Here is a 25591-nt window from a genome sequence, read left to right as displayed (position 1 = left end):
GGTGCGTGTATCTTTTCAAATTAGTGTTTTCTTTTTCTTTGGGTAAATACCCAGTAGTGAAATTACTGGAACACAGAGTAGTTCTGCTTTTAATTTCCTGAGGAACGTCCATGCTGTTTTCCACAGGGGCTGAACCAGTTTGCGTTCCCACCGACAATGCAGTAGGCTTCCTTTTTCTCCACATCCTTGCTAGCATTTGTTGTGTCTTGCTTTTTTTTTATTTTAGCCATTCTGGCGGGTGGGAGCTGATAGCTCACTGTAGTTTTAATTTGCATTTCCTTGATGATGCGTGATGTCGAGCATCTTTTCGCGTGTCTGTTGACCATCTTACTGCTTTCTGTGTTTCAGGAGGTTTAGTGAGGTTTAGCCATGACTCCTGAGGGGAATATCGAATCTTCTTAAATCTCTCTTGGCTTTAAAATACCTGCCGTGGGTGGCTCATTGGGTTAAGCCTCTGCCTTGGGCTTGGGTCATGGTCTCAGGGTCCTGGGATCGAGCCCCGCATGGGGCTCTCTGCTCAGCAGGAAGCCTGCTTCCCCCTCTCTCCCTGCCTGCCTCTCTGCCTACTTGTGATCTCTGCCTGTCAAATAAATAAATAAAATCTTTTTTAAAAATAAAATAAAATAAGATAAAACACCTACCGTGATGAACCTACAGAGAAATCTCTGCTTAAATTAAATGTCTCAACTACCAAGCGCTCTCTAACCCTGGCCAGGACCGGTTCTTGGCAATATCAAGTAAAATCAGCAGAAACTAAGAAAAATAACTATTGGCCTATAAGACACTTCCCACCCACATTTCATTTAATCTTCATAACGACCCTATGTGGCAAGTCCCCTCATTTTACAGAAGAGGAAATGCCGTCTAGAGACGGGTCCTCGCTGAGGAGTGGAGCTGGGACCCGACTCTCCTCGGGACTCTCCTTGACCCCTCAGACTGGATGTCACCAGCCGGTGCCTGGAGGGCAGCCTGCCTGGGCCCGTCTGACCTCATCACCAGCCCCACGCAACCCTGAGATGGAGTTGAGCACCACTGCCCCCTGCTTGCTGTGGGCATCAAGGGGGTCCCACAGCCTCTGTGTGTGAAGGGGCCCAGAACGCCCTGAGAGTGACGCCACCCATCCTGGAAAAGCCATAGCGACGGCCACCCCGGCTCCCCGCAGGCAGTGAGCAGTTGTTGTGTGGGTGTGCAGGAGAGATGGGTTGGAGCATTGCCTGGGATGTCCACAGCCCGTTGTCAATAAGAAAAACCAGATCATCCTGTGAGTCATCTGCCCAGATATCTGGGTGAGGAGCAGACCGGCTGGTGTCTGAAGAGAGCCTTCTTGTGTGCGGGCGGTGGGGGAAGACGAGGGCAGCAGGACGAGGCTGGTTTATCTGTGTCTTGGGCTGTGTACTTGCTTCTCACCCTGGGATCCATAGATTTGTGTCTATTTGCATGCTCAGCCCTGGAAGGACCCTTCTTGGGTTTCCTGTGAGGACCATCTGCTCAGAACCTGGGAGCCCTCGTGGCAACGGAGATCCCCCCTCCTGCCCATGCATGGGGTCTGCGTCACCCCCCAGGGTTTCCTGTGGGCCCATTAATTCTTAGAGCCCTGGCTCCTGCCTCAACCCTTCCTGCTCCAGAGCCACTGCGCTCTCAAGCTGGCCACGGCCCTGAGCCTGTCCCCTTGGTATGGCAGACGGCAGCAAGATAACATGCCGATGGGCGTGAAGGAAAGAGGAGCAGAGCTGTCGTCGCTCGTAGGACCTCCCCGGTCCATAAGCTTGCAAAGAGAGCCAGAGCGGGGGCTGTGGCTTGCCCAGCTGGGCGGCAGCCCGGGGAAAACCCTGAGCTCTCCTTCCACACTGACTTTGCCGCGCTACGGTTACGCTTCTCTCAGCCTTGTGCCCTGGGACCCGGTGCGTGGGTTCTTCTTTGTTCCTGGGTTCTCACCCACGTCCTCTGTGAGGCCGGACACCCCTCAGCTGTCTAAGCTGTACCATGTTGCTGTTCGAGACCCTGCTGGCCCAAAGAATCATTGACCAGATAAGATAACTTGAGTGTCCCCAGTTTTCTTCATAGTCGTTTTAACGTGAAAAAATAAAGAGCGAGCTAGCTCAAGGGGCCCTCGCGAGCCCCTCATTTCACAAGCGAGGAAACAGACGGGCAGGGAGGCGGGGAGTTCACACAGCTCCCCGGACTGCTGGGTCAGTGGCCTCCCCGCTCCAGGCCGCTCAGCTCTTGAAGTAACGCACCTGGGTCTCCCCTTCTGCGCGACAGAGCATGTCTTCCCAGAAACCTAACCCCTTATTCCCACTCCCCACACCATCTGGACCCAAGCATGTTCTCTGGAGAGCTGCCCGAGCCATTCACCCACTGTAGCCCCAGAGGGTATCTGCTCCCACTTGAGACCCTCTCCCAGTCAGACTTGGACACACAGGGGCAGACACAACCCTCACACTCTGCTTAGGGGGCTTTCCTTTTATGGCCCTTCATGGTGCAGGGTCCTGGGTAAAAGGCAAGACGCTTCCCCACCCACAGAAGCCTGAAGCAAGCTTCCCTCCAGTGGCTGGTGCCGCCCCATGATCCCACTCCACATCCCCGAGACTTCCCCATGACCCTGGCCCGTGAACGGCCCTGCTGTGAGTTAGGCTGTTTGTGACTGAAGTCCAGAGTCCCATTTGAGTTAGCCTGTCTGCCGTTTTGCACGATTCGGAAGACTCCCGTTTGTAAATTCCTGCACTAAGATGCAGTGCCAGCCCACCTGGTCTGCCAACTTGTCCTGCAGAGTGAGAATGAGAACGACGGGGCAGCAGTGGGTTCCCTGCCCAGCCCTTGCAATTCTGCAGTGTGAGCCGGCTGCTGACAGGCGTCCCTAAGAGGCGCGCAGGGGAGTCTGCATCCCCACTAACACCTACTGCGTGGCGATCAGTACCTTAGGCGACAGCAATGCGAGGGAAAGCTTATCGTGTGCCAGACACCGTGTGCATTACCTCCTCTGGGCTTTACAACCCAGATAATATGATATAATCCGATGAGATAAGCCTTACTTTACCAGTGGGGAAACTGAGGCTGGACACAGTTAAGCATCCTGCCTAAGACCACACTTCTGGTAAGAGGGAGGGTTGGACTTGAGCCTGACTGTCTGATCGAACATTAGCTCTTAGCATCCCCGTGACCCCCAAGGGCTGTTATTACCCATATCTTACAGATTCTACCATCCGTGATGGTAAAAAATCTCGGCTTGTCGGCCTTCAAATTCTGAGCTTTCTACACCATTCCTGCTTGCTCTATTACATTCGTAAGGTAAATTTACACGCAACAAAATTGAGTGTACAATGTACAGTTCGATGTGTTGACAGCTGCTTTCAGTCATGTAACCACCAGCACAAGACACAGACCACCATCGAGAGATAGAACATTTCCATCCCCTCTGAAGTTCCCTTGTGCCCTTTGAGATCAGTCCCCTGTCCTGACCCCCAGTCCTGGGCAAGCGCGATCTGCCCTTGGTCATTATAGCCTTGCCTTTCAAAATATTTCGTAGATGGAATCACATGGTGGTGTTTTGTGTCTGACTTTTTTCCCTCGGCATACAGCTTTCGAGATCCGTCCGTGTTGTGCGCATCCCCGGTTCTCTGCCACAGCACGCACTATGTTTGTTTACCCACTCACCAGGTGATGGGCATTCGGGTTGTTTCTAGATCTGGGCCTTTCAGAATTAAACTGCTCTAAGTATTTGCGTACGAGTTTCCGTGTGGACATACGCTTACCTAAGCATGGGATTGTTGGCTTGTTCAGTAGGCGCACGTTTAACTCCATGAGAGCTGCCAAAATTTCTTCTGAGTGGCTCTCCCGTCTAGCGTCGTCACCAGCAGTACGGGCGCTCCGGTTGCTCTGTGGCCTTCCCAACATTCGGTGTCGTCTGTGGTTGCGTCTTAGCCATCCTGCGGGCATGTGGTGTGCCTCTTTGCAGGTCTAATTTGCATTTACTTAATCACCACTGTGCTTATGAGCCATTCATGTATCTTTTCTGGTGAAGTGTCTGTTCAAATCCTTTGCCCATTGTTTTACTGGGTTGTCTGTTTTTACCGAATTTGATGGGTAATATTTCATCCCAAAACGTGAATTCCCAAATGCTTTTCTGCTGGAGGCAGGATGGTACTGTGGTTAGGAACACAAGCTTTCGCGTAAGGTCTGCATCTGGATGCTGACCTTGCTGTTCTCATCAACAAATCAGGGGTGATCACGAAACCCAGGTCCCAGTGATGTCGTGAGAATTGAAAGCGATGATCTTAACATACGACCCGGCATAATAAACATTCAGAAATGAGCTGCTCTATTTCAGTGGAGAAAATACGTGGCAAAGGTTACTATTACAATTAAAAACCAGTTTCTAAAGAGAAACACATGAGCAGTGGCAGTAGGTGTGGCTAGATCAGTCGGCGTGTAGACAGCACCGGGCTCCACAGGGACCCAAGCAGCAACCCCCCACCACCGCCACGGCCACTGCACACCAGTGTGGACTCAGGAGGCACTGCCATCTTGGAGTGCTCTCAGGTGGCACCTGGAGGGGACCCTCCCACTGTGAAGCAGCCCCAGACCCGAAGGGAGCAGCCAGAGCCAAGGGCAGAAAGAGAGCTGGGGCCGTTGACCAGCCTCTGCGGGCCAAAGGCCAGACTCCCTACCCTTCCCAGTCTCCCTGTTTCAGGCCAAGGAGGCCCACACTTTTGCTCAGTAAAACCCAATAGACCTTTCAAGTGAAGCCACCACACTCAGCAAGGCAGTTTTCTCTTCTCTTCTTTGAAGGTTGTGGCAAGAGGAGATACGGGCGATCATTAAGTAACTTTAGGGCCCCTTGTGGCCCCATCCTAGCTAATTAGGCTCCTAGGGCAGGTAGAGCCCAGCCCACACCTGGCACGTCTTCCAGGCACCCGAGACTGGGGACTTCTGCTTAGAACGGCCCGGGCAGCAAAGGCGTGGGGACAGCTGCGGAGCCAGGCCAGGGCTGAGGGGTTCAGATCCACTGGGGCAGACACTTCCGTTTCCACAGGGGCTTCATGCCTCCCTTTGTCTCCGTCTGCTCCTGGATGAAATGTGTCTGAAAATATCAACAGACGACACAGAGATTTGACCGCTCTAGGTACAGAAATAGACACATCTTAAGAATGTTTTAGGTGTGTGATGTTTTCGGATAAATTGGGTGGTTAAAGTGGAGACGACAGATACCCAGGGATGGGAACCTGATATTGTGACCTATTGCCTAGGTCCAAGCGGAGACCTGGGGCTCAGACGGCTAAGTATCCGACCCGGCATGAAGATCTCCTTCTCTGCCCTCTGGTTCCTATTCCAGTGACCTGGAATGAGTCCATGAGCCTTAATGAAAATATTCAAGGAGGGGACGCCCAAAGCCAACCCTGGCTGACACTTTGTTTCCATTTTCACTTAAAGGTCCTGATCTAAATTTATCAAGCTTTCACTGCGTCAGCCTAGGGGTGCTGGCGCACCCTCGTTTCTCCATTCCCTCATTTACTGGCATTCCCTGAGCACTTGCTACAGGCCAGGCATCGGGCTGGGGTGGGGACGTGAATAATGCAAGGTGCCTGTGCTCAGAGACTGCGGCTAAGCAGACAGCCGTGCGCAGCTGTGGGCGTCGCATCAGCTCTCTGAGCTCCAGGTTCCTTTCACTTCCTCAAACACCTGTTCTTCTGGCGTCTCGGCCTTCGTGTCAGCTCTCCTGGAATGCCCTTGGACACCCCTCGCCTCCCTTCCACACACACCTGGCTGGCCTCCTTTCCCTCCAGCATCTTCTGCCCCGAGGAACAGCCAGCCGGGGGTAAAAGGAAGGACGGGTGTTGAATGCACGGCTCCCTCACGACCTTCCACGAGGATAGGACCGGTGTCCTCCGGTTCGTGCTTCAGCCCGGCGCAGGGCCCGGGGCACAAGAGGAATGGATGGGTGGTGGAGTGAAGGAGTCCTACATGTGGTAGAATGACAGGAGGGAGCAGAGGGTCCAGCACCGCGCTCTGCCCGCAGTGACCCAAGCCACAGAGCGTCGGAAGGGCCCCCTGGGGTGAGTCCAGCTTCAAACCCGGAGGGAGGAGGGGAGCCGCTGTAACAGGAGAGGCTGCAGCTGACTGGGAGGCAGGCCCGGGTCCTTGGGTGACTTGTTCTAATCTTAGAAGGTATGTCTCTGCTTTCTGCTGCGGCCCAAAGGACAAATGTCCCAGACCCCAGGACACACGCTGTCACTGTCACTGTCACTCCAGAAATCCCTGGCAGGCACTTGGGGCGGGGCTGTTCCCAGACCCTCCTGGGCGCCCTTCCCTCCCTGGGGCCAGCCCTGCCCCTCATCCCCGCTCAGCCCACCACTCCCGTCCTTCCCAGGCTCCCCTCTCAGGAAAGGGCACCCCTGTCCCCCAGCAGCCAGAGCCAGAGATCTTGACAAGATTCTGACTCCTCCCCATGCCACCTGGTCAGTCACCCATCCTGGTCGTAATCCTTTCTCCTGAATGGTTTTGAGTCCTGTCCCCATGTCCCTTCCCAGTTCAAGCCAGCATCCCCCTCAGTCCGGCAGACCCCTGAAGTCAGCAGAATGCTGGGGCTCGAGCCCTGTCCTTACTTAGGACAGCCACTGATTCCCAAGCGTGACAAATGCTCACGGGCACCGCTGAGCCCTGTTCTCAGCCTCTGGAAAGTCCTCGTCCTCACTCTCCTACAAGGCCAGCAGCCCCAAGCGCCCCATCCGTCCCTCACCCGTGAGCCCCTGGCCTCCCCTGGCATGTGGTAGGGACTCGTTTAGATCTTCCGAGTGGGAGAATCCACAAACTCGGCATCTTGAGGCCATTCCTTTGCCCACAGAAGGTGGGCTGTAGGCACTGTGGGTTCTCACCCACGAGCGAAAGGCTGCCACTCGCAGGGTAGGAGCTGCAGGACGGCTGGAGGCCCTCACCGCCGCCCACGTCTGACAACCACAAGCCACCGATGGCGGACTCCCGACAGACCCTCCATCCCTGTCCCCAACCCCATCCCCAGACTTCCTTCCACCCTGGCCCCTGCCCCCAGACTTCGCCGGCCTTCGACCTTCCTCGGGGGCTCATCCCCTTCCCAACCCTCCACATTCGCTCTTCCCAAGTGCACTTTCCAGCCCCCTTGGCAGATCCAGATGCAGTAAGAGGCTTGGCCCAGTGCAGCGTCATTCAGGGCCATCTCTGTGGGCAGCCGTGGGTGTTCACGTGCTCCGTGCCCACTTTGATCCCAGGGGTGACAGCCTCCAGACTGGGCTCCCCGTCCCCAGCCTATCTGGTTCCCAGCCAGAGGAGCATCGAAATAAACCCAGCAGTTTTGCTTAAAACCTTCTGATGACTCTGCATGGCCCTTGGAAGAGGGTTCCCGCTCAGAGGCTCTCCCATCCCGGCCGCTGTGTCCCCTCCTGCCTCTTCTCCTCCCTCCCACCTCAAGCCCTGCACCAGACTCAGGGAACCCTTGTGCTTCCTGAGCTGCCCTGGCCTCCCCAGCCTTCACACGTAAGGCTCCATCGGTGGGAGAAGGACCAGTCGCGCTCATCCCTCAAGCTTGGCCAGGCTGGTGCTTCCTCCTGGAAGCCTTCCCAGATGCCTCCAGCCAGCGTGGGTGCCCTGGCCATGTTTCCACCCCGCCCTTCTCCAGCCACAGGGTCCTCAGCTCAATGTCACCTCTTCCCCCTTCCCCCACTCCTTCCCTCCTCCTCAGGGAGGTGCCCTGTGACGACACACAGAAGCCGTGCCCAGTGCCCCCGTCTCTGGTGAACCACTCAGGGCTTTAACAACACACCCATGCTCTGCGTTCACTTGTGTATTCGTTCACTGCTGGTCCCTCCACCAAATGCGGGTTCCAGTGACGGGGGTGCGCTGTGTCTTCAGCGCAGAGCGCACAGCTCTGGGGTGCTCAGCAAACCCTGGCCGGCTCCCTGTCGTCCTCCTCCGTGGCCAATGAAGTGAACTGTCACATGTCACCTTGCAGGTCTGGTGGTCGCAAGTTTGACATGGGTCTCCTTGCACGAAGATCAAGCTGTTGGCAGGGTTGTGTTCCTTTTGGAGGCTCTAGGGGAGAGCCTGCTTCCCCGCTTTTCCCAGCTCTGAGGCTGCCTGCCTGTCCCGGCTGCGGCCCCCACTCCGCCTTCGGGGCCCCACAGCCTCACTGGCTCACTCAGACGCTCACGCCCCTTCCAGCCCACTCTGCCACGTCTGGAAAGCCTCCTGCCTGCACTGGGACCACCCAACTCATTCAGGACAATCTCCCTGTTTTAAGGGCAGCTGATCATTCCCCTTTGCCGTGGAACCTACCGTATTCACAGGTCCCAGAGGTTGGGATGCGGACGTCTTTGGGGGCCGTTATTCTGCGTACCAAGCAGATGTGTCACACTTTAAATACTTAAAATCCCCAGTAGGCCGTAAACTCTGGGGTGCAGACAGCACCCCTCATCGCGTGTCTGTCTCCTTTCATCCGGTGTGCATCTGCCGCCAGGCGTGCAGAGCCTCACAACGGTCCCATGAGGGAGGCAAGGCAGGCCTGACTCCCACTGCACAGGGCAGGAGGCTGAAGCTTCAGGAGCCTGTGGGAGGCGACCAGAGTTCCCCAAGAAAGGGGCAGATCCGAGACCATGCTTAGGACCTGCCCAGTGTCCTGACCAGCCAGCCTCCCAGGGCGCCCTGCGTGAGGGGTGGTAACAAGCAATAACCATCCTGAGGAGGAAAAGAAAAGAAGGAAAGGAGGGAGATACCGATGACGTAAAAATACCTTCCTTCCCAGCAGCCTTCGAAGAGCAGCAGCAGATCCCTCCTGTCACCCCAGGACGGCAGGAGAGGTGGAAACACACGCCATTGTGCCATCTGCTTCCAGAGGGTTCCTCCCACGCAGCGAATCCTATCACTCCCCCATCACGATGTTTTCTTAGCTCCCCCACGCCTGGGAGATGAAGTCCACGTTCCAGAGTGCCGTCCCAGCAGCCCCGCTTGCTTGCACATGTCATGGGCGAGGACGCTCACGGCAGGTGTTGGCCCTGAGGGCCACCATCGTCCTGTGTCCTCATGACAACACAGGGACACGAGGGTTATCATGCTGAGTTTACAGGTAGTGAAACTGAGGCTCAGAGATATCGAGGTCTGCCCGAGGCCCCCCATGCAGCTAAGACCTGAGCACTGCAGCCTGAACGAAAACCTGGACCCACCTCCCCTTTCCACCTAGACCAAACAGAATCAATTAAACTTCCCAAAGACGTATTCGTCTTCCGCACTCTGACACTTGGCACCTGCCAGTCCGTCCCCCGTGCCAGGTATGACCTCCTCCCTCCCCCCACTCCCCACATCCCTCCTGCCAAGGTCTTATTTACCCCTCAAGGCTGCTTAAGCATCATTTCCTCCAGGCAGCTTTCCCTGATTCACTCACACAACCGAAGTGTCCCTTCTCTTAAGCTTCCACGGCAGTGACGTGCGTTTCCCAGTCCCAGCCACAGTCTTTCTGCATTAGGGTAATTTTATTAGTCTGTTTTCAGTAAAACGAGCAGCTCCTGGAGCCCCAGGACCATGAACTTTCAACGTTGTATCCCGGCACTTAGTCAGTGTTGGGAGCATGACAGACGCTCAGTGAATACTCTCTGAGGGAAGGCGGGACCGACCGTGAGCCGAGGGCCTCTGGTGCAGGCCCTTTGCTGGCTGCTTGACCTCAGATGCCTTCTGTCCTGCTCACAGACCTGTAAGGCACCTGACTGCGTGACCAGCCCCTCCAGGGGCAAGTTGGAGGACGCTCCCTAGAAGGGGCTACAGCTGCAAGGCGTGCTGGGAGCCTGGGAAAGCCGAACGTGAAGGAAGGGAAGTCGGGCACATGGAGACAGAGCTGGTGTCTTCCATTGGCCTCCCCACCCCCAAACCAACAAGCTCGGTTGACAGAGAATTCACGTCCCGTACAATTCGCCCATTTAAAGGTTTTTCCTGTATTCACAGAGTTGTGCAGCCATCCCTGTGGCCAGTTTCATAACATTTCATCACCTCACCAAAAAAGATATCCCACACCCCTGAGCCCTCGCTCACCCCATGTCCTCGTCTTCCCGTCCCCCCAGCCCTGCACAACCGCGCCTCTTTAGTAACGCGCCACAGAGCAGTCTGTGACTGTGAGGGACCTACTCTGTCTCCACAGACTTGTTTATTCCGACAACTCGTGTAAATGGAATCATGGAGCACGTGGTCCTCTGTGACTGCCCCTTCCCCGAACGAGCAGCAGCCTTCGGGGGTCACCCACACTGTGCCGCGATCACTACCGCATCCTTCGTGTGGCCAAGCAGCAGTCCGATACACAGATAGGCCACAGCCGCCTGTCCGTGCGTCCGTGAGTGGCCACGGACTTGATATTTTGATCCCGCTGTTTTGATTTGACACGGAGCTTTGGATGGTTGGGGTGTGTGTGTATCCCCGATCTACGTCCTGACCGTAAGAAGCATAAAATTGTGCTTGGTTTATTGTTTTAATCGCTCATCACCGAGCACATGGGTTTCTCGGTGATGGTTTGAGCACTCAGTGATGGAGTCTGCTGGGAGCCGGCCTTGCTGGTAACGTGGCCAACCAAAACGGCTGAGGCGCGATGGCCCCTCCTGAGCACCTAGGGCAGGAAGCCACAGGAAGCACATCTTCGCCATCTGGGGGTCCCCCCGAGGTTTCAGTCACCCGAAGGGAATGGGAGAGCAGGAGTAGACTAGACGAGACCCTGGACATCCCTTGGCATATTCAGGGAGCCAGTAGCCCCATAGCCAGCATTTAGTAATAGCTAAGAGTTCCGGGAAGCTGACTTCATGCCATGCCCTGTTCTAAACATTTTCCATGCATGAACTCATTAAATCCCTCCAATGACCATATATCATAAGTGCGACCATCATCATCCCCATTTTACAGATAGAAACTGAGGCGCAGTGCTCACTTGGGTAGGGTATATACTCAAAGGGGCACCTGGGTGGCTCAGTCGGTGAAGTGTCTGCCTTCGGTTTGGATCATGACCCCAGGGTCCTGGGTTCAAGCCTGTGTTGCTTCTCCCTCTCCCTCTGCCTCTCCCCTGCTCATGCACGTTCTCTCTCTCTCTCTCTTGCTCACTCTCAAATAAATAAATCTTAAAAAAAAAAAAAAAAAGATAGAGAAAGAAAGAAATGGAGGCACAAAAATGGTACTTGGTCCAAGCCACAGAACTAGTAAATGCAGAGGTGAGGTAGGATTTGAACCTGGGCCATCTGGCTCCCACCTGAGCTCTGGGCTCTACCTCGTCGCAGAGAGCATGAGAATCACCAGCTGGGAACCCCTCCCAGCACAGATAGGGCTCATTTTGAATCTTGTGGGGACTCTGGGGATGCTAGCCACTTCCTGTGTCTCCAGGAAAATGACGGCATCGCCCCTAGGAAACAGGGCACCCGTTGCATATCGGGTTGGACCAGAGGCTAATGGATCTTAAGAATTCTGTTTACGAATAAGGAAGCGCAGAGTCAGCAAGACCCACGTCCAGTACGTTTGAGAGCCAAGACTAGAACCAAGATTTGACTCTGAATGAGTTGTTCTTTCCACTTCTATCAAGCAGTCCCTGTGCCTCCCCAGCTCCACCAGACTCAAAATAAAGGTGTTTTCCTTATGCTTGTCCGACAGGCAATGGGTTTGATAAAGAAAGTGAAGATACCTTATCTCCCAAATTACATTTATAAGGTCCTATCACTAGAATGGCACTCGGGATGAACATCTCTGCCTCCCCTCTCTGTTGTCTTCTCTGTTGTCCCTGCCGTGACCTGGGAATGCGCCTGGACCCTAACCCAGCCCGTGCCACCGCCACTAACCCAGCTGAGCCCGCCTGGATGACCCACCACACCCCCAAGGCCATGGCTACACTGATTCTAAGACCACTAATGCGTCCGTCGTTTGTCCCACTGACTGAGGGCTACTCAACCCTGTCCACACTCCCGGTCTGCCATCACCTCCTGGGAGGAGACTCTCAGAGGCCAAGCACCTACTATTTTCAAATCCTTAAAGCCTGCAGATGGGCAGATACGGGATATTTGGGACTTTTGGGGCTTATGTGAAATCTGGTCAATGTTCACACACGCGTTCCTGTCCCTGTGCCTCATCTTGTTGCCGGTCTTCCCCTTGCCCACCTCCTCCAGAAAGGGCAGTGTGCCCTCTGAGGGCCACCACGGTCATCCCAGTGCCTGCTGCGGGGTCTGGAGATGCTCGAGAAATAAGGAAGGAGGGTCTCAACAGCATGGGGGACGGACACGAGGTTTTCTCTGTCCGGTGACATTGCAGTGTTCTTACCCTCTGTCACCTGAGCCACAGGGCTCTTCTGGCCCCGACCCATCCCATCTGCAGGAAAATGTCTGCCAGGCCCCCCTCCTTTGTGAACGACAGCCAACCCAGCATTAATAAGGAGATGGCCCAGAGTTCAGTCTGGGGACCCTTTCTTTGCCCTATTCTGTGTATCCTCTGATTTTATCGTTTTGTGACTGTGAATACAGTCTAACGAGTGACTTTCCCAGTTTCGTGTCCAGCCTGCACCCCTCCTCTGAGCTCTGGACGTGGTTGCATTCTGTTCCCTTCTGCCGCGTCTCCAGTTGGACGTCTACGAACATTTCAGACGCTCATGACCAAGAAAGAACCGTTCATCCCTCGTCTACCCTCACTCACGGTTCTCATCCCAGCAAGCCCGCCTCAGCGCAGGAAAAAATCCCACTGCCTCCCACTGTCCGAATCAGACTCCTGGGAGTCGCCCTCGGCTGCTGCCTTCCCTTGCTCCCCAGACCCAGGGCGTCCGTCTCTCCACGCTGTCCTGCCCCCAGACAACCCCTTCTGCCCCCTGCAAGCCTGGTCACTCCACCACTGGCGCTCAGCGGGGCCATCTGCAGAAGCCCCTCCTGGGCTCTCCACTTCCACCCCACCCGCCCTCCACAGACAGCCTCTTGTGGGGGGCCCAGCTCCCAGCTCTCCTTGAAGCCCTCCAGATGGTGTGCTGTGAGACGGCCTCCCACAGTGCAGCCCCCAGGCCGCCTCGCATCCTTACCTGCCTCGTCTCATGGACGCACCGTGTCTCTGTCCTGCTTGTCACTCTGGCCCTCAGCCTTTGTTTCTGTCTGTGCTGTCTGCTTGAGAGAGTTTTCCTCCCATCTCGTCCCCAGCTGGGATGTAACTCGGATGACGCCTCCTCATACATGTCTTCCCCCACCCCCAGAGATAACGTTTTCTCTCTTCTTAAGCATTCAGCAAGTCATCTTATCTACCTGTGTATGTGCTTGTAGTTTGTGTCCGCCTTGGAACAGCAAACCCTTAAGGGTGAGGGCTCCGTCTTGTTTACTGTTATACCCCAGGGCCTAGAACCATAGACGTTTATTGGTGATATTACTGGATATAATTGGATATATTGGATAATACTGGATATATTAATGACTGAGTAAAAGAACCCTTCCCAGAATGGTCTAGAGTTACTTAGCACGTTGTTCTGGAAAGAGCTGGAGCTTTGGTATCTAGGGAAGTCCGGTGCTGGCTCTTGCTGACTTGAATAGCAAGTTACTCAGCAACTTGGGGTAGTTTCTTCTCCTGGAAGAGGGGCTGTGAGAGTTACTGCGAGTGTCCCGAGTGCTGTAAGGACAGAGCGCCCCACACAGCAGGTGTCCTGACCACGGAGGTAGGTCACACGGGCCTTCCTGGTTCCCGGCCCCGCGCCATTTGCATCATCCCAGGATGGGAATGGCTGGACACTGGGTGAGTCGAAGAGTCAGGGATAAGGGAGGGATGTGAAGGAAGACTCTGGAACCGTTGTGGCATCCCAGAGAGTTGGTCTGTGGATCTTTTGAAGTGAGTGTGTAAGTATGATCGTTTTGGAAGAATGTGAATCCCTTAAAGGACTGTGTTAAGATCCGTCGTCATTCTAGAAGAGCAAAGAAGGAAACGCTTCATATTTTCAAGGCTCTGGTCATCTGTGCTGTCTCTGGCGAGCAAGAGAACCTTCCTTTCAGCCAAGAACAGGGGCTCCTCAGCCCCTGAGCTGGTGCTCTCCTCGCTTCTCTCCCTCACTGTGGACGGAGAGGCCTCCCTCGGTGCCTTGTTTCCCTAATGCAGGGCCCAGACGGTGTCAGGTACTTGGGTCTTGGACCGAAGAAGACGACGGAGAAACGGGCAGGGCCAGGAGGGAGGCAGAGCCCGATTCGGGCCAAGCACGAAGGTTCCGCTGTGCGCATGGTCGTGTTTACACAACACAGCAACGGCTTGGGGGAAGTTCCACGCCGTCCAGACACAGGGACTCCTCAGTTCTCAGAAGAAAGTCCCATAGAAAAGGAAAGTAAACACCAGAGATGATTTTTTTTCTGGCCTCAGCAAAGTCAGACAGGAACCACAGGAGTGGTTTCCAAGCTGGCTGGCAGAGCCAGGCTGATCGGTGGCAGGAGGGCTCGGTGAGCCAGAGCTGGGCCCAGGACACTGGCGCGGAGATGCGACAGTCGGGAAGGACGGGTGTCAGCTAAAGTGGGACACAAAGAGATGAGTCCAGAAAACAGACTGAAGACCTAGAGACTGACCCAAGAAGAAAGGACCCGCTGGTATCTCAGCGGTGACTCAGACCTGGTCTGGATGCAGCCGGGGAGAGCCTGTGACTGGCCGGGTCCCAAGGGGGTCAGTCAGGGTATCGGCGACTCTGGGTGCAGGTATGGCCCTGACGCTGCCCGGGGCCGGGGGGGGCGGAAAGCCCCCTCCGACAAGGAGTTTCTGCACACTGGGCTCTGTGTTAAATGCCTTGTGGACATATTAGGGACAGAGAAAGAACTCTTAGTCCCAGGGAGGTCGCAGGGACCCCAGGAAAGTCTGGGACTAGGCTGGGACCCTGACGTCCTTCTCAGTCCAGGTGGGCACATGGCCTTCCCGAAGCAGCCTCGGGACCAGGAGAAAAGCTGGAGAAGTCCCTCACTAACCTGGAGCCTGCATGGTGCCCCTTTGAGCCACTGGAGGAGGTTAGCAGCTCTAGCTACGAGAACCACGAGGCAGAGACCCAGGCAGAGCCTCGAGGAGGCTGAACTGTCAGCTCCTGTCCATCTGCAAGGCCACACTTCTCAAGTTTCGCTTCTTACAGAGCATTTCCCAGGTTCCCAAGCGCTTTCCAAATCATGCTGGCTGACTGACATCCGTTGTTGGATTATCCGCTGCTGGAGGAAAGGGTCTCAGAGATCATCCTCTTGGCTCCCGCTGCGTGACTCTGGCTAAGTTACTTGCCCTCTCTGGGTGTCACTGCCGCAGCTGAGAGCCTGGACTCTGGAGAGGGGCTGGTGGTGAGTGGATTTTCCAGGCTTCAACAAGCTCTGGAACCCTCGGACGTTCTAAAGGAGAGCCATTCACTGGGCTCCAGGGAAACAAACTCAGATGTATTATAATCTTTCCTTCAACCCAGCTTGTAAGCCCTAAATGCTTCCAGAAGCCTCATAGTTCTAGCACTTCTCTGAACCCCTTGCCAAGCCCTGTTTTGAGACAAGGAAGTTAGGGGGAGTTTCTGAGTCCCGTACAGCTCTATTTTTGTCTGCAACGTGCCTTCCTGCTCACCCACCACCGGTGCCTTGCGAGCAGAGGCAGAGTGTGCGGTCAGCGGGGCCCGAGCAGTGAATAGCAGCGGACTGAGAAACGATCCGTTACGTGTGTGGGGAGTCGGGCAGAGGCGCAGACCAGCCGGCCTAGCGTCTTTGCCAGGGGGCTCTAGTCATCAAAACCGGGCCAAAACCTCTCCATAGGAACTGAAGGACAAGACGCTGGCCTGTGATCCCTCCTGGCGCGGAAGGTGGGAGCCCCGGGAGCTCCGCCCAGCTGGGCCTGGCTTGGTGGGGGTGCTCAGTCTCCCCCGCTGGCTTCCCGAATGGAGGTGAACCCTTCCACATCTGCATGCGAGGTCAGCATTGGGTGTTTAGGCTGGGCTTGACCTTGAATTACAGCAGGAAAGAGCAAAGACGAGCTCGTCTTTCCTCCGGGACAGCCTGTTCTCAGACCCGAAGGTCTGTGTTCCGGCCACTCCTCTCCATCTCTAAACAAAGGCGTCTTCACAGGCCTCGGCCCTGATCGCTGAAGTTCACAAGAGGTTAGTGGGGCTTGGGGCTTGCCTTACCCCTGACCCCAGGCAGGGTCTAGCATGACCAGTGACATTTACTGTGGAGGGAGCACCCAAACAAGAAAGGTTGGACACACCTCTAGCACAAAAAGGAGGGCCTAGGAAGTGCGTGTGCGTGCGTGTGTTGGCACGCGCATAAGCGTGTGTGAATGTGAGCACGTGTGTGTGGTGTACACGGACACAGGCCTTATCTCTGTGGGCCACGAGCCCCATGCAGAGACCAAGGTGGGCTTTCTCAGATTAGCTGCTGCCCAAATCCCAGTTTCAGGCTAGACACAAGGAGGGGGAAGTCACAGGGGGCGTCTGCAGCCATCACCGTCATCCCCAAAGCAAAAGCCTGATGCCTCTAGGACTGGGCATTTAAGAAAATACTGCAGCCAGGTGGTTACGTAGGCCACGCGCCCCACGGCAGAAGTGGGGTGGCCATTTACAGCCCTCGCTGACTCCCCAAGTGTGTCTCGGTGACAAGTGCCACGTGGACGCCAACAGTGTCCAGGGCACGTTGGTCGTGTCAGGAAGCCTGGAGGCACCTGGAGGGAGTCCCAGTGACCTGCGCGGGAGGCCACGCAAGCCTGCGCACGCCTGTTGCCAACCTGGGGAACCCTAACTTGCAGGTGGTTCGTTTGGCGAAAAGGAACAGAAGGAAAGACTGGGATGAGCCGCTCTCGGGAGGGACGCCGTGGAGAGCAGAAGGGCTCTGGCAAGGACCCCGTTGCTGGTCATAATGACAAGCCTTCCAGAGACCTTCACGGTGTGCCTAGCTGGCCTTGGCACTCTAGACAGTGAATCATTTAATCCGCAGAAAGGTGCAGAAAGGGCGAGCCACTGGCCCAGCTCGCCGAGCTCATAGGAGATGGGAGAAGGCAGGGCCTGAACCCGGGGGTCTGGCTCCCTTCTGCTCGCCAAGTGCACATCAGACTATTTCCTGATTAATTCAACAAAGAGGTACCGAATGCTTCTTTGTCCAAGGCACTCACTTAAGGAGAGAAGCCAAGACCTATACCATGGTCAGAGTTCAGTAAAGGACATCTGCTTACCCTGTTCCCTACACTTAAAGCCCTTCTTTCCAACGTGTTGGCCACTCCCCATTTCTGAAGACCTCTTCTGACCAGGGGTAGGAGAGCCCCGTGCCATCTCTACAGACCCCTCTCCAGTCTGGGTCTTTGCAGAATGAGGAACACAAGGCTTGTGCTACTTCGCAGACCCCTGGGTGCCCCTTTGGGACAGGACCCAGTTTTATTCCTCTCCAGACCCCCAGAGCCACACCCAGGGCCGAGTGGGTCACCACTATGCACTAAACGCCCTTGAGTGGAGGGTCTTAAAAATCCTTGGATGCCAGGCCGAGTTCAGGATGCTACTGAAATGTGTCGTTGTCACAGCTTCCCTGCTCGAGGCCACAGCACAGCGCCCAGCGTGGCCCCCAGGAGCAAAGAGGAGAGAGCCGAGCGCACATCTGCCCGTTAACTTTCGCTTCCCCTTGGTTTGCCAGGAGAGACCGGCAGAGGCCAGGGCCAACGTGGATGACTCGGCGCCCCCCTCCGTGGCCCAGCTGGCTGGGCGGTTCAGGGAGCAGGCAGCCGCTGCAAAGGAGGTGAGTCGGAAGGCTTCTGAGCCCCTCTTCTGGGAGGGGGCTGGAGGAAGGGGAAGTCTGGGTCAGGCCCAGAGGAGAGGGAGGGAGGAGGCTCCATAATTACCAAATTAGGAAGAGAAGCCCAAGAGGGGTCCCTCTGAATGTGAGGGGTGTGGCCAGGCAGCTGGGCCTAGGCAGAATCTTTCCCCACTCAAGTGAAGCTTCCCACCAGCCAGGAGTTGGCGGGGCGGGGGGGGGGGGGGGGCGGTGCTGGAAACATGGGAGCCTGGCTTCGTTTCCATCTTGGTCATGTACTGTGGGGGATTTGGATCCTGCCTGGCCATGCCAGGCCTGGACAGTTTCAGAATACAGAGGTGCCCCATGCTCAGCTCCCACCCCCGCGTCCAGGAGTCAGGAGCATGGTGAGAAAGGGGCAGATTCTGAGTTGAGAATTGAAGAGGAAGAGAAAACTTTTCAGGGACGTGCATTCTGATGGGAGGCCAGGGATCAGGAAGGACAGGGATCCAGGGACCACCAGACCCCAGGGGAATCCAGCTGGAGGGCACAGTGTGAAAAGGGTTGTTGCGACGCTGGAGAGAGTTGAGCTAGATTGTCTTGAGTTACTCGGTGTGCAGAGCTCAGCAGGAATGACAGGAAGGAGAGGTGCCCCAGGGTGGGCCATGGCCCCTTGGGGCAAACAAGGGCGCAGCGATCATTCTTCTTTAGGTGCCATGTTTTGTCCTTTGGTTTTCCCATCTGAAACATCGGTCTTCAGTTTCTAGAGAGTATCGCAATGTCACGAAGGGTGAGGAAGGTAGTGGTGATAGAAGATGCCAGCAGCCCTTGGAGACCGGAAGCAGGTGTTATTTTGAGAGGTTGTTTCAGGCCAGTGAGTCTCGAAGCAGACAGGGTACTCCAGCAGAAAAGGACCAGGAGCCCGGAAGTCAGAAGGGGCAGACCATGGAAAAGAATCAGCTCATACAGCTAACAGACAGTCTTTATTAAAGACATGCACCCCCTCCCTCCATCTTCTCTCTCCGGACATCCCTGAACATTCCTAAAACCAGCTTCCACTTCCTCTTCTTCATCCTTGTTGCCTGATTAGCTCTCTTTTTCTCTCTGTGTGTCTGTCTGTCCCCCTGCCTCCAGACACCAGCCTGTAAACCAACGAGAAGGAAACCGCCCTGCTCCCTTCCCCTGTTCCCCCCCAAGGTAGAGCTGGGCCAGAATGGTGAGGAGGTAAGTGTCATGCCAGGGCTCGGGGATGCTGGTTACGGATCTGCTTTCTCCTTCTAGAGGAGAAACACACACATGTAGACCTTGAAACCTGTGCAGGGAGTTTCTCCCGTCCAGATTCAGGGATGAAGTTCCTCTTCTTAATGCTCCCAGCATCCTTGATTCAGACACCCAGGTTCCTTTCCACTCCTCCTCATGGAGGCTCCTTTAGGATTTGTCTAGACTTGGAGCACTGTTTTCCAAGCCGGAGAATTTCAACAAAGAGAACAAATGGGTCATACAGTATTACGACGCCAGACTCCGGAGTCACCGAGCTAGGTTTCAGTCCAGGTCCGACTTTTATGATCTTCCTTGCGCAGAAGTCACCTGGAAAGAGGCTGCGCTTGCGTAAGGCAGGGTTGCCTCGTGAGACCGAGCACCGTGGTTTCGTGCTACTCTTGTAAAGACTGGCTACTGCTCTGGGTCCCTGGAAGAAAATCAGAGTATACCGCGGCCTCGTCGCCCTGACGTATAAATAATCAGCATTACCAACAGAAGACGGGCGCTGGTATCACAGATCTAGCCAGCAGTAGATTCCCAGACTCGGTATGTACCTGCCCTTGTTTATCTCATCGTAGCTGTAAGAGTGACTTCTCTGCGCCCCCTCCCAGAGCCCAAAAACCTTCATGGTGGCCACACCACGGTCCCCCAGAAACGAGCTTGCATGTTCTCTCATCCAGCCTGGGAGACCCACCCCGAGAGGGAGCAAGGAAGCCAAACGCAGCTCAGTTCCCACATCTCACCTCAGCCACCTCTCTCCTTCCTTTCTGGTGACCAGCAACCTGATAATAGACACGAGCTGCCCGTGTGACCTTGAGCGCCTGTGGTAGTGAACGTGTGGAGGACAGAGTTTCAAACCATTCCCACCCAAGGCTTACAGGCGGAAGCCCATCAGAGAAAGAGGAAATGCATTGCTGCTGCTGGTCAAGGAGGGGTGGGGGCATCTAGAGGTTACTGCTCTGAGGTTGCTCCCCCAGGCCCTGAACAAGGGTCTCTTTCTGGAATGGGAACCCCAAGAAACACAGTTTTTAAAAACTGAGGAATTTTGGAATTTCTTCAAACACCAACATTATGATTCTGTGGCCTCAAGGAGTTACTAGCCAGTGCTATGACCAGATACATGCCAACGACTTCTCTTTACGGAGGGTCAGCTTCTCCTGGTGACTCTCAGCCCCTGGGCTTGGTGTCTGTGGCCGTGGCCCTTAGGAGCCTACCCTGAGGCTGCCCCCCATGACCCGGGCTCAGCCCTGGAGAAGCCCCTGTCTTGCACTGAGCCTGCTTCCGTATTTGTGAAACGGGACACGAACACTAACCAGACAGATGACAGGGGCTGGACGGGGACGTTTTATTCCCTGGAATAAAAGCAGAGCGAGTCAGGTTAGTTCAGCGGCTCTGGGAGAAGCGGGTCTCCAGGTTCACCCCCTGGGGGACCGCCCAGCAGAGAGATGGCCTCTAAGAGCCGAGGGCTGGATGAGTAGGAGGGCGGAGTTTAGAAGGATAACCTTGCCTGAAGTGGCAGGCTGCTTGCACGTACGTAGATAGGACATTGCTTCCAGGACCAATGACGTCTTGTCACCTGGGTAATCAGGTGGAAATAAAAAGAACCAGCCACTTTGGCTGACCAGGCTGGAGGGAGGCTGCTGCCTGCAGGAACCCGAGTTCCCGAAGCCTGGGGGGGGGTGGGGCTCGAGGGAGGGCCCCAGTCAGGACACTGCTCAGGGCGGGCAGGGTCTCCCCACCGCTCCGTCATTGCTGCCCGTCCAACCACAAGGCTAGTCAGTCAAACCCTCTACCAGAGAAAGGCTGAAAAGCTCTCCCAGCTGAAAAATCAGCTTCACAATTTCCAGACCTTCCAGGAACATAACACATAGACATACATACTTCCGTTCAGAGCCTGAGCAAGTTTCCCTCCGGGGACGACGGAGGCCCCGCTGAGGCCGGGAGCCCCGTGTTAGACGGCGGGGGGAATGCTGTCCCCTGCTGTCGTGTCCGGGAATTACACTGGCCGCTGCACCCAAGTCTTCCCACTCTGCGGCCCAAGTCAAATGACCGCGGGCTCGGAGCCTGGGCTGGGTCCCCAGCCCCATCCTACAGGACAGGGGCTGCTGTATCCAAAGCCCCCTCTCTAAGGAAGATAGTGGTCGCCCGGGGAAGAGAAGTTTCTGATACGACATAAAGTGAGCTTTGTCAGCAAAACCCTTGCTGCAGTTCCCAAAACAGTATCTTCAGAAACAACAGCTCCTGTGAAATTTCACCGTAAAGCCCAGAAATCAAAACCGACTGATTTGGGGCTGGAAGGTCTTTGCACTCATCAGGGACACGTGGCTCCTTGCAGGGCTGCTCTGGGAATGTCTGACAGGGTAAACTCGTGGGACCAAAGGCACCTTCTTGGCACTGGCGGTGTCCTTAGAATCATTGTTTTCTTAAAGATTTTATTATGTATTTGACAGAGAGGACATGAGCAGGGGAGAAAGGGCAGAGGGAGAAGCAGACTCCCTGCTGAGTGGAAGCCCCCACCCCCGATGTCGGGCTCCATCCCAGGACCCCAGGATCACGACCTGAGCCAAAGGTGGACATTTAACCAACTGAGGCACCCAGGCACCCCTAGAATCATTTATTCTAACCTGCCTGCCTGGGTCTTGGTTATCAGGCTGAGGCCAGGGCACCCGACTGTCAAAGCCCGAGTCCCAGCTGGAAACTGAACCAGCTCAGCCCCTCTCTCTCAATGTGGGACCTTAAAAAGGTCACAAGGAGTCACCTGAGTCAGTCTTCCTCCTTCCATCACTACCGTACAATTATCCTGTTAATAAATACCTCGGACTCCCTCCAAGAGATGGGTGCCACTCCTCTTTTTATGATGCAGGTAAACTAGCACGTGGGGGCAGGAAACGCATGTGGAGTCTCCAAACTGTGGATGAGTCCGAATCCTGCCCCGGCCTCTGCTAAACCACACGACGCCACCGCCGTCACCATCACGTCACTGTCTTCACTCCGAGTTGGGACCCATATATCAGGGGACCCAGATTCAAGTGACAGGGATTTGACACAAAACAAGGAGTCCATTTTTTAGACAAAATAAACTACAGACAAGATTCCTGAAGGACGTTCATCACAAAAATATCTCCAACTGGCAGAAAGTTTGTATGGTTTTCTACGTATGTATCAGCCACTGGCTGCTTCTGGAGGCCAGACACCAAGTCACACTCATCCTCCTAGAACCAGTGTGATGCCCGAAGGCGGCAGGGATCAGCGTCTTCTTAATCAGGATGAAGCGTCAATGTTCTGGAGAACGATGATTGATAATTAACACACGGGTCAGATTTTTCCAAAAATATCATTAGTTCAAGGGAGAGATTTCAGTTGTGCCTCTGTGACATTTCAGCTTTGGTCTGTAGTTGTGGTTTTGTTTATGCAAACAGAACAAATGGTCATTTTGCCCTTTCTCTTCCGAATTCCCTCCCTGGGCTCACGTTGTTGAAGGTCATGAGGTGAAGCTCTCGTGCCCTCCAACAGAGTCTGTTCTTGCTTCATGACCTTGAGGTCTTCCTTCCTGGGGCAGGAGGCCTCTTGTGTTTCGGACGTCTGTCCTGCCAGCTCTGACTCACAGATGCAAGTGGTCTTGTTGGCTGTGAGATGGGGGCATGTGGAGGGGAGCCTAGGCTGGCACGGGCCCGGGCGTGGTAAGTGCGGAGCTGAGGCTAAGTGGGAAAGTGGTGAAACCAGCTTCTGCCCCTGTTCTTCCACCTGTACCTCGCGAGCTCCGCCGGAACACCACCTCCCTGCACCTCACTCATGTGGTTGTTTTGGTCCATTTGCTCTGTAGAAATCACCGCCCAGTGCAAGCCATCCTCCTAAAATCAAGGTGAAGAGCTCGCCTCTGATCGAGAAGCTTCAGGTAAGCGTGGAATGGTTCCCCGTGGCTACTCTGATGCCCCCTCATCTCTTTTCCGGCATCCGCATGCCTCTGGGGCTCCTGAGGGTAGGACCTGCTGTCACCTGAAGACTTGATCTCTGCTAACCAGCTACGAAGGATGAGGAGTTCTGTCTCGGGACAAAGGGCCAAACTAAAGATCCCACCAAGCACAAGCTCCTGTACTTAACAGCCAATGGTTGGTGGCTAACGGGGTGGTCCAAGAGTCTAGAAAAAGACATGATAGTGCAAGAAACGCTCCATAACTAGCCAAGTCCTCTCCCCCAAAGCCTGAATGTCCCCACAAACCATTTCAGTCTCACACAGAATGGAAACTCAGCGGCTGGGCGTTGCATGGATTTGCCCGAATCTGTCATTAGGAAAGCCTGCCTCCCCGATCACCTTGTGAGCACAGAGCCCTCACTACCGTGCCCACAGCTGGCTGGCTGTCCTGGGGGTGTAAATGAACCATGCGGCACTGAACTTGAGCTCACGGTCTTTTGGGGGAGACGAGACGTCCACGCATGATACAACAGAAGACATACAGATCTACGTTGTGTTAGCCGCCCAACTCCTGCTGCTCCAGATCGGGGTTTCTCTACCTGGCAACACTGGGGCGGGGTCATGTTGTGGCAGGGCATTGCCTTGCGCATTCCAAGATGCTTAACAGCATCCCTGGTCCCTACCCGCTAGAGGCACCAGCACTTGTGACAATGGGAACCATCTCTAGGCAGTAGCAGATGTCTCCTGGGACACCCTCCCCATCCCAGGTCAGAACACGGCTCTGGAACTTTAAAGCAAGAGAAGACTAGAGTGGGCAGGAGTGGTTAATGAAGGCTTTATGAAATGCCTAGACCCTGAGTTGGTTCTCAAGGATGGGAGGCTGGGAAGGAAGGAGGAAGGTGCTCCCATTGTGGGAGCAGCATGAGCTAAAGCTAAGGGGAAGGTTGGCATCGGTCTCGGCCGGGCCTGCGGAGGCTGCCCGGCTTTCACCACGGTCTCTGCTTGGGCACCCAGGAGAGCAGCCAGGCCCTTGTGCTCCACACCCTCCGGTCCGGGCCCATCTGGGAAAACCAGCTCATCAGTCTCACTCCAAAGCCGTTATGAGGGGTGTGTCGAGAGGAGTAGCCACAGCTCCTGCCTCCACCTCTGGGAGAGCCCGGGATTTGGCCCCCCACCTGGTTTGGGGTTAAGCAAAGCATCTCCAGTTTCTGGCCATGAGCCTACCCTGCGCAGGGTGTGAGGGGGCTCCCCTGATGTTGAATTCCTACCGAGAAGCCCTGATTGCATTCCAGCTCCAAGGGAGGAGTGGGAGCCGCCTGCCACGCAGGAGGCTGCCGGGGTCCCATGTACATAAGGAGGATCTAAGAAGGGTCTCCAGATGTGCACACCACCCCCGAGTACAGGGTAGCCCAGGACCTGCACCCTTGCCTCCCCGCCCCCATCCGAGTGCCAGAAATTTGTTCCCACGGGCTCTGTGCCCCGAAGGGTTGTTCTCCTTCCCTTCCCTTCCCTTCCCCATCATTAAGGAGTCTCTCTGGGAAGCCCAGCAACTGAGAATAAGGCTGTGATTGCTAATCATTCCACCTCATTAAGAATGTCAGCAACAGGATGACAATTTGGCCAGATCCCATAGGAGCCTTATTTTGTTAGAAAGAGGAGGGGGCAGGGAGAGCCAAAAACTAAGAAATGCATCATCCGCTAGACTTTTCACCCAAATATTCTATTAGATGAGTACGAAGTATGAATTTTCCTCCCGGGAGTAGTCCATAATTCAAAGTTCAAGTTTCCTGCTGGCCAGCGAGATGTATTTTATTTGCAAGCAGTCTTAGAAAGGGAACTTCCCAGCTTGAACTTGGGCGGGAGGGAGACCTCAAAGCTCTAACGCCCAGCCCTGAAGCCCTGTCACCAGGCCTGCCCCTTGGTACTCATTGCATGCTGCTTTCGGGCATGGCTCGGGCTCACAGCGTTGCTGTGTAACTTTTCTATTTTTCATTCTTACCAGGGCTCAGCCTTGTCCGTGTTATAAGTTCTTTCTTCAAATCACAGTCGAACATACTGACACTTGCCTAAACATGAGTAACTCCGTGTAGTCTGCGGGTCCTAAAGCACACACAGGGCTTCTCCAAGCCACCAGAGCTCTGGCAGGAGGAAGGGGGCACCCGCACAGCTCTGGAGGGAGGGGGCTGGGGGTGGTGTGTGAGCGGGTGGTGGAAGGAGACAGTGCCAGGGACCAGATCATAGAGGACTCTGGCGGGCAGGCTAACCGGTTTGGACAAAGAAAGAACCTGAGACTCCGGCTACTTACTGGACTCACTGTGGAGATCAGACAGCTGTTAGGAGAAAGATCCGAGTTTCGCAGACCTCTCTGTCTGTGTGGAGAGCTTCCCCTGAGCCATCTGTCCCCTCCCTTGTGAGGCCTCCCTGCTGTCTGCTGGTCTGGAAGACGTCTGTGCAGGGTTTGGGGGACCCAGAAGGTGACGGAGCTAGGAGGAGTGCCCATAGCGCGGACCGCAGGCCACATAGCCATCGGGCACCACGGCCTTCTCCACAGCCGTGGGATGGAGCTGGGCCTCCCTGCCCCCTCCGCCAGCCCAACTCCTGGCTCCCTGAGGCCTCAGTTCCCTTTAGGTCACCTTCCCTCGTGTTGCCCTCCGGATTCATCTGAGTCTGGTCTTCCCTGCCCCGCGATGGCCCCAGGGGCGCCCACACTGGTGTC

The 25591-nt window shown here is 55.3% G+C and overlaps 1 protein-coding gene across 4 annotated transcripts in view; it reads left to right on the top strand.

Annotated features, from left to right (window-relative positions):
- RCSD1 (RCSD domain containing 1) overlaps positions 1–25591 on the top strand; it is a 58484-nt gene that overhangs the window by 27478 nt on the left and 5415 nt on the right. For 2 of the 4 annotated variants that reach the window (XM_032863058.1, XM_032863057.1), the window contains exons 1-4: positions 16278–17432; positions 17463–17708; positions 18837–18926; positions 22786–22857. In XM_032863058.1, the coding sequence (XP_032718949.1) occupies positions 17469–17708; positions 18837–18926; positions 22786–22857 (402 nt within the window). In that variant the 5' untranslated portion in view covers positions 16278–17432; positions 17463–17468. Of the gene's footprint in view, positions 1–16275; positions 17433–17462; positions 17709–18836; positions 18927–22785; positions 22858–25591 lie in introns of those variants that run through there. The other 2 variants (XM_032863060.1, XM_032863059.1) reach the window with 2 other exon arrangements.

This window comes from Lontra canadensis, unplaced genomic scaffold (assembly GCF_010015895.1).
Source record: "Lontra canadensis isolate GAN:19392208 unplaced genomic scaffold, GSC_riverotter_1.0 scaffold24, whole genome shotgun sequence".
Lineage (NCBI taxonomy): Eukaryota > Metazoa > Chordata > Mammalia > Carnivora > Mustelidae > Lontra > Lontra canadensis.
Note: the sequence above shows the minus strand (reverse complement) of the source record. Positions and strands in the feature narration are given on the sequence as shown.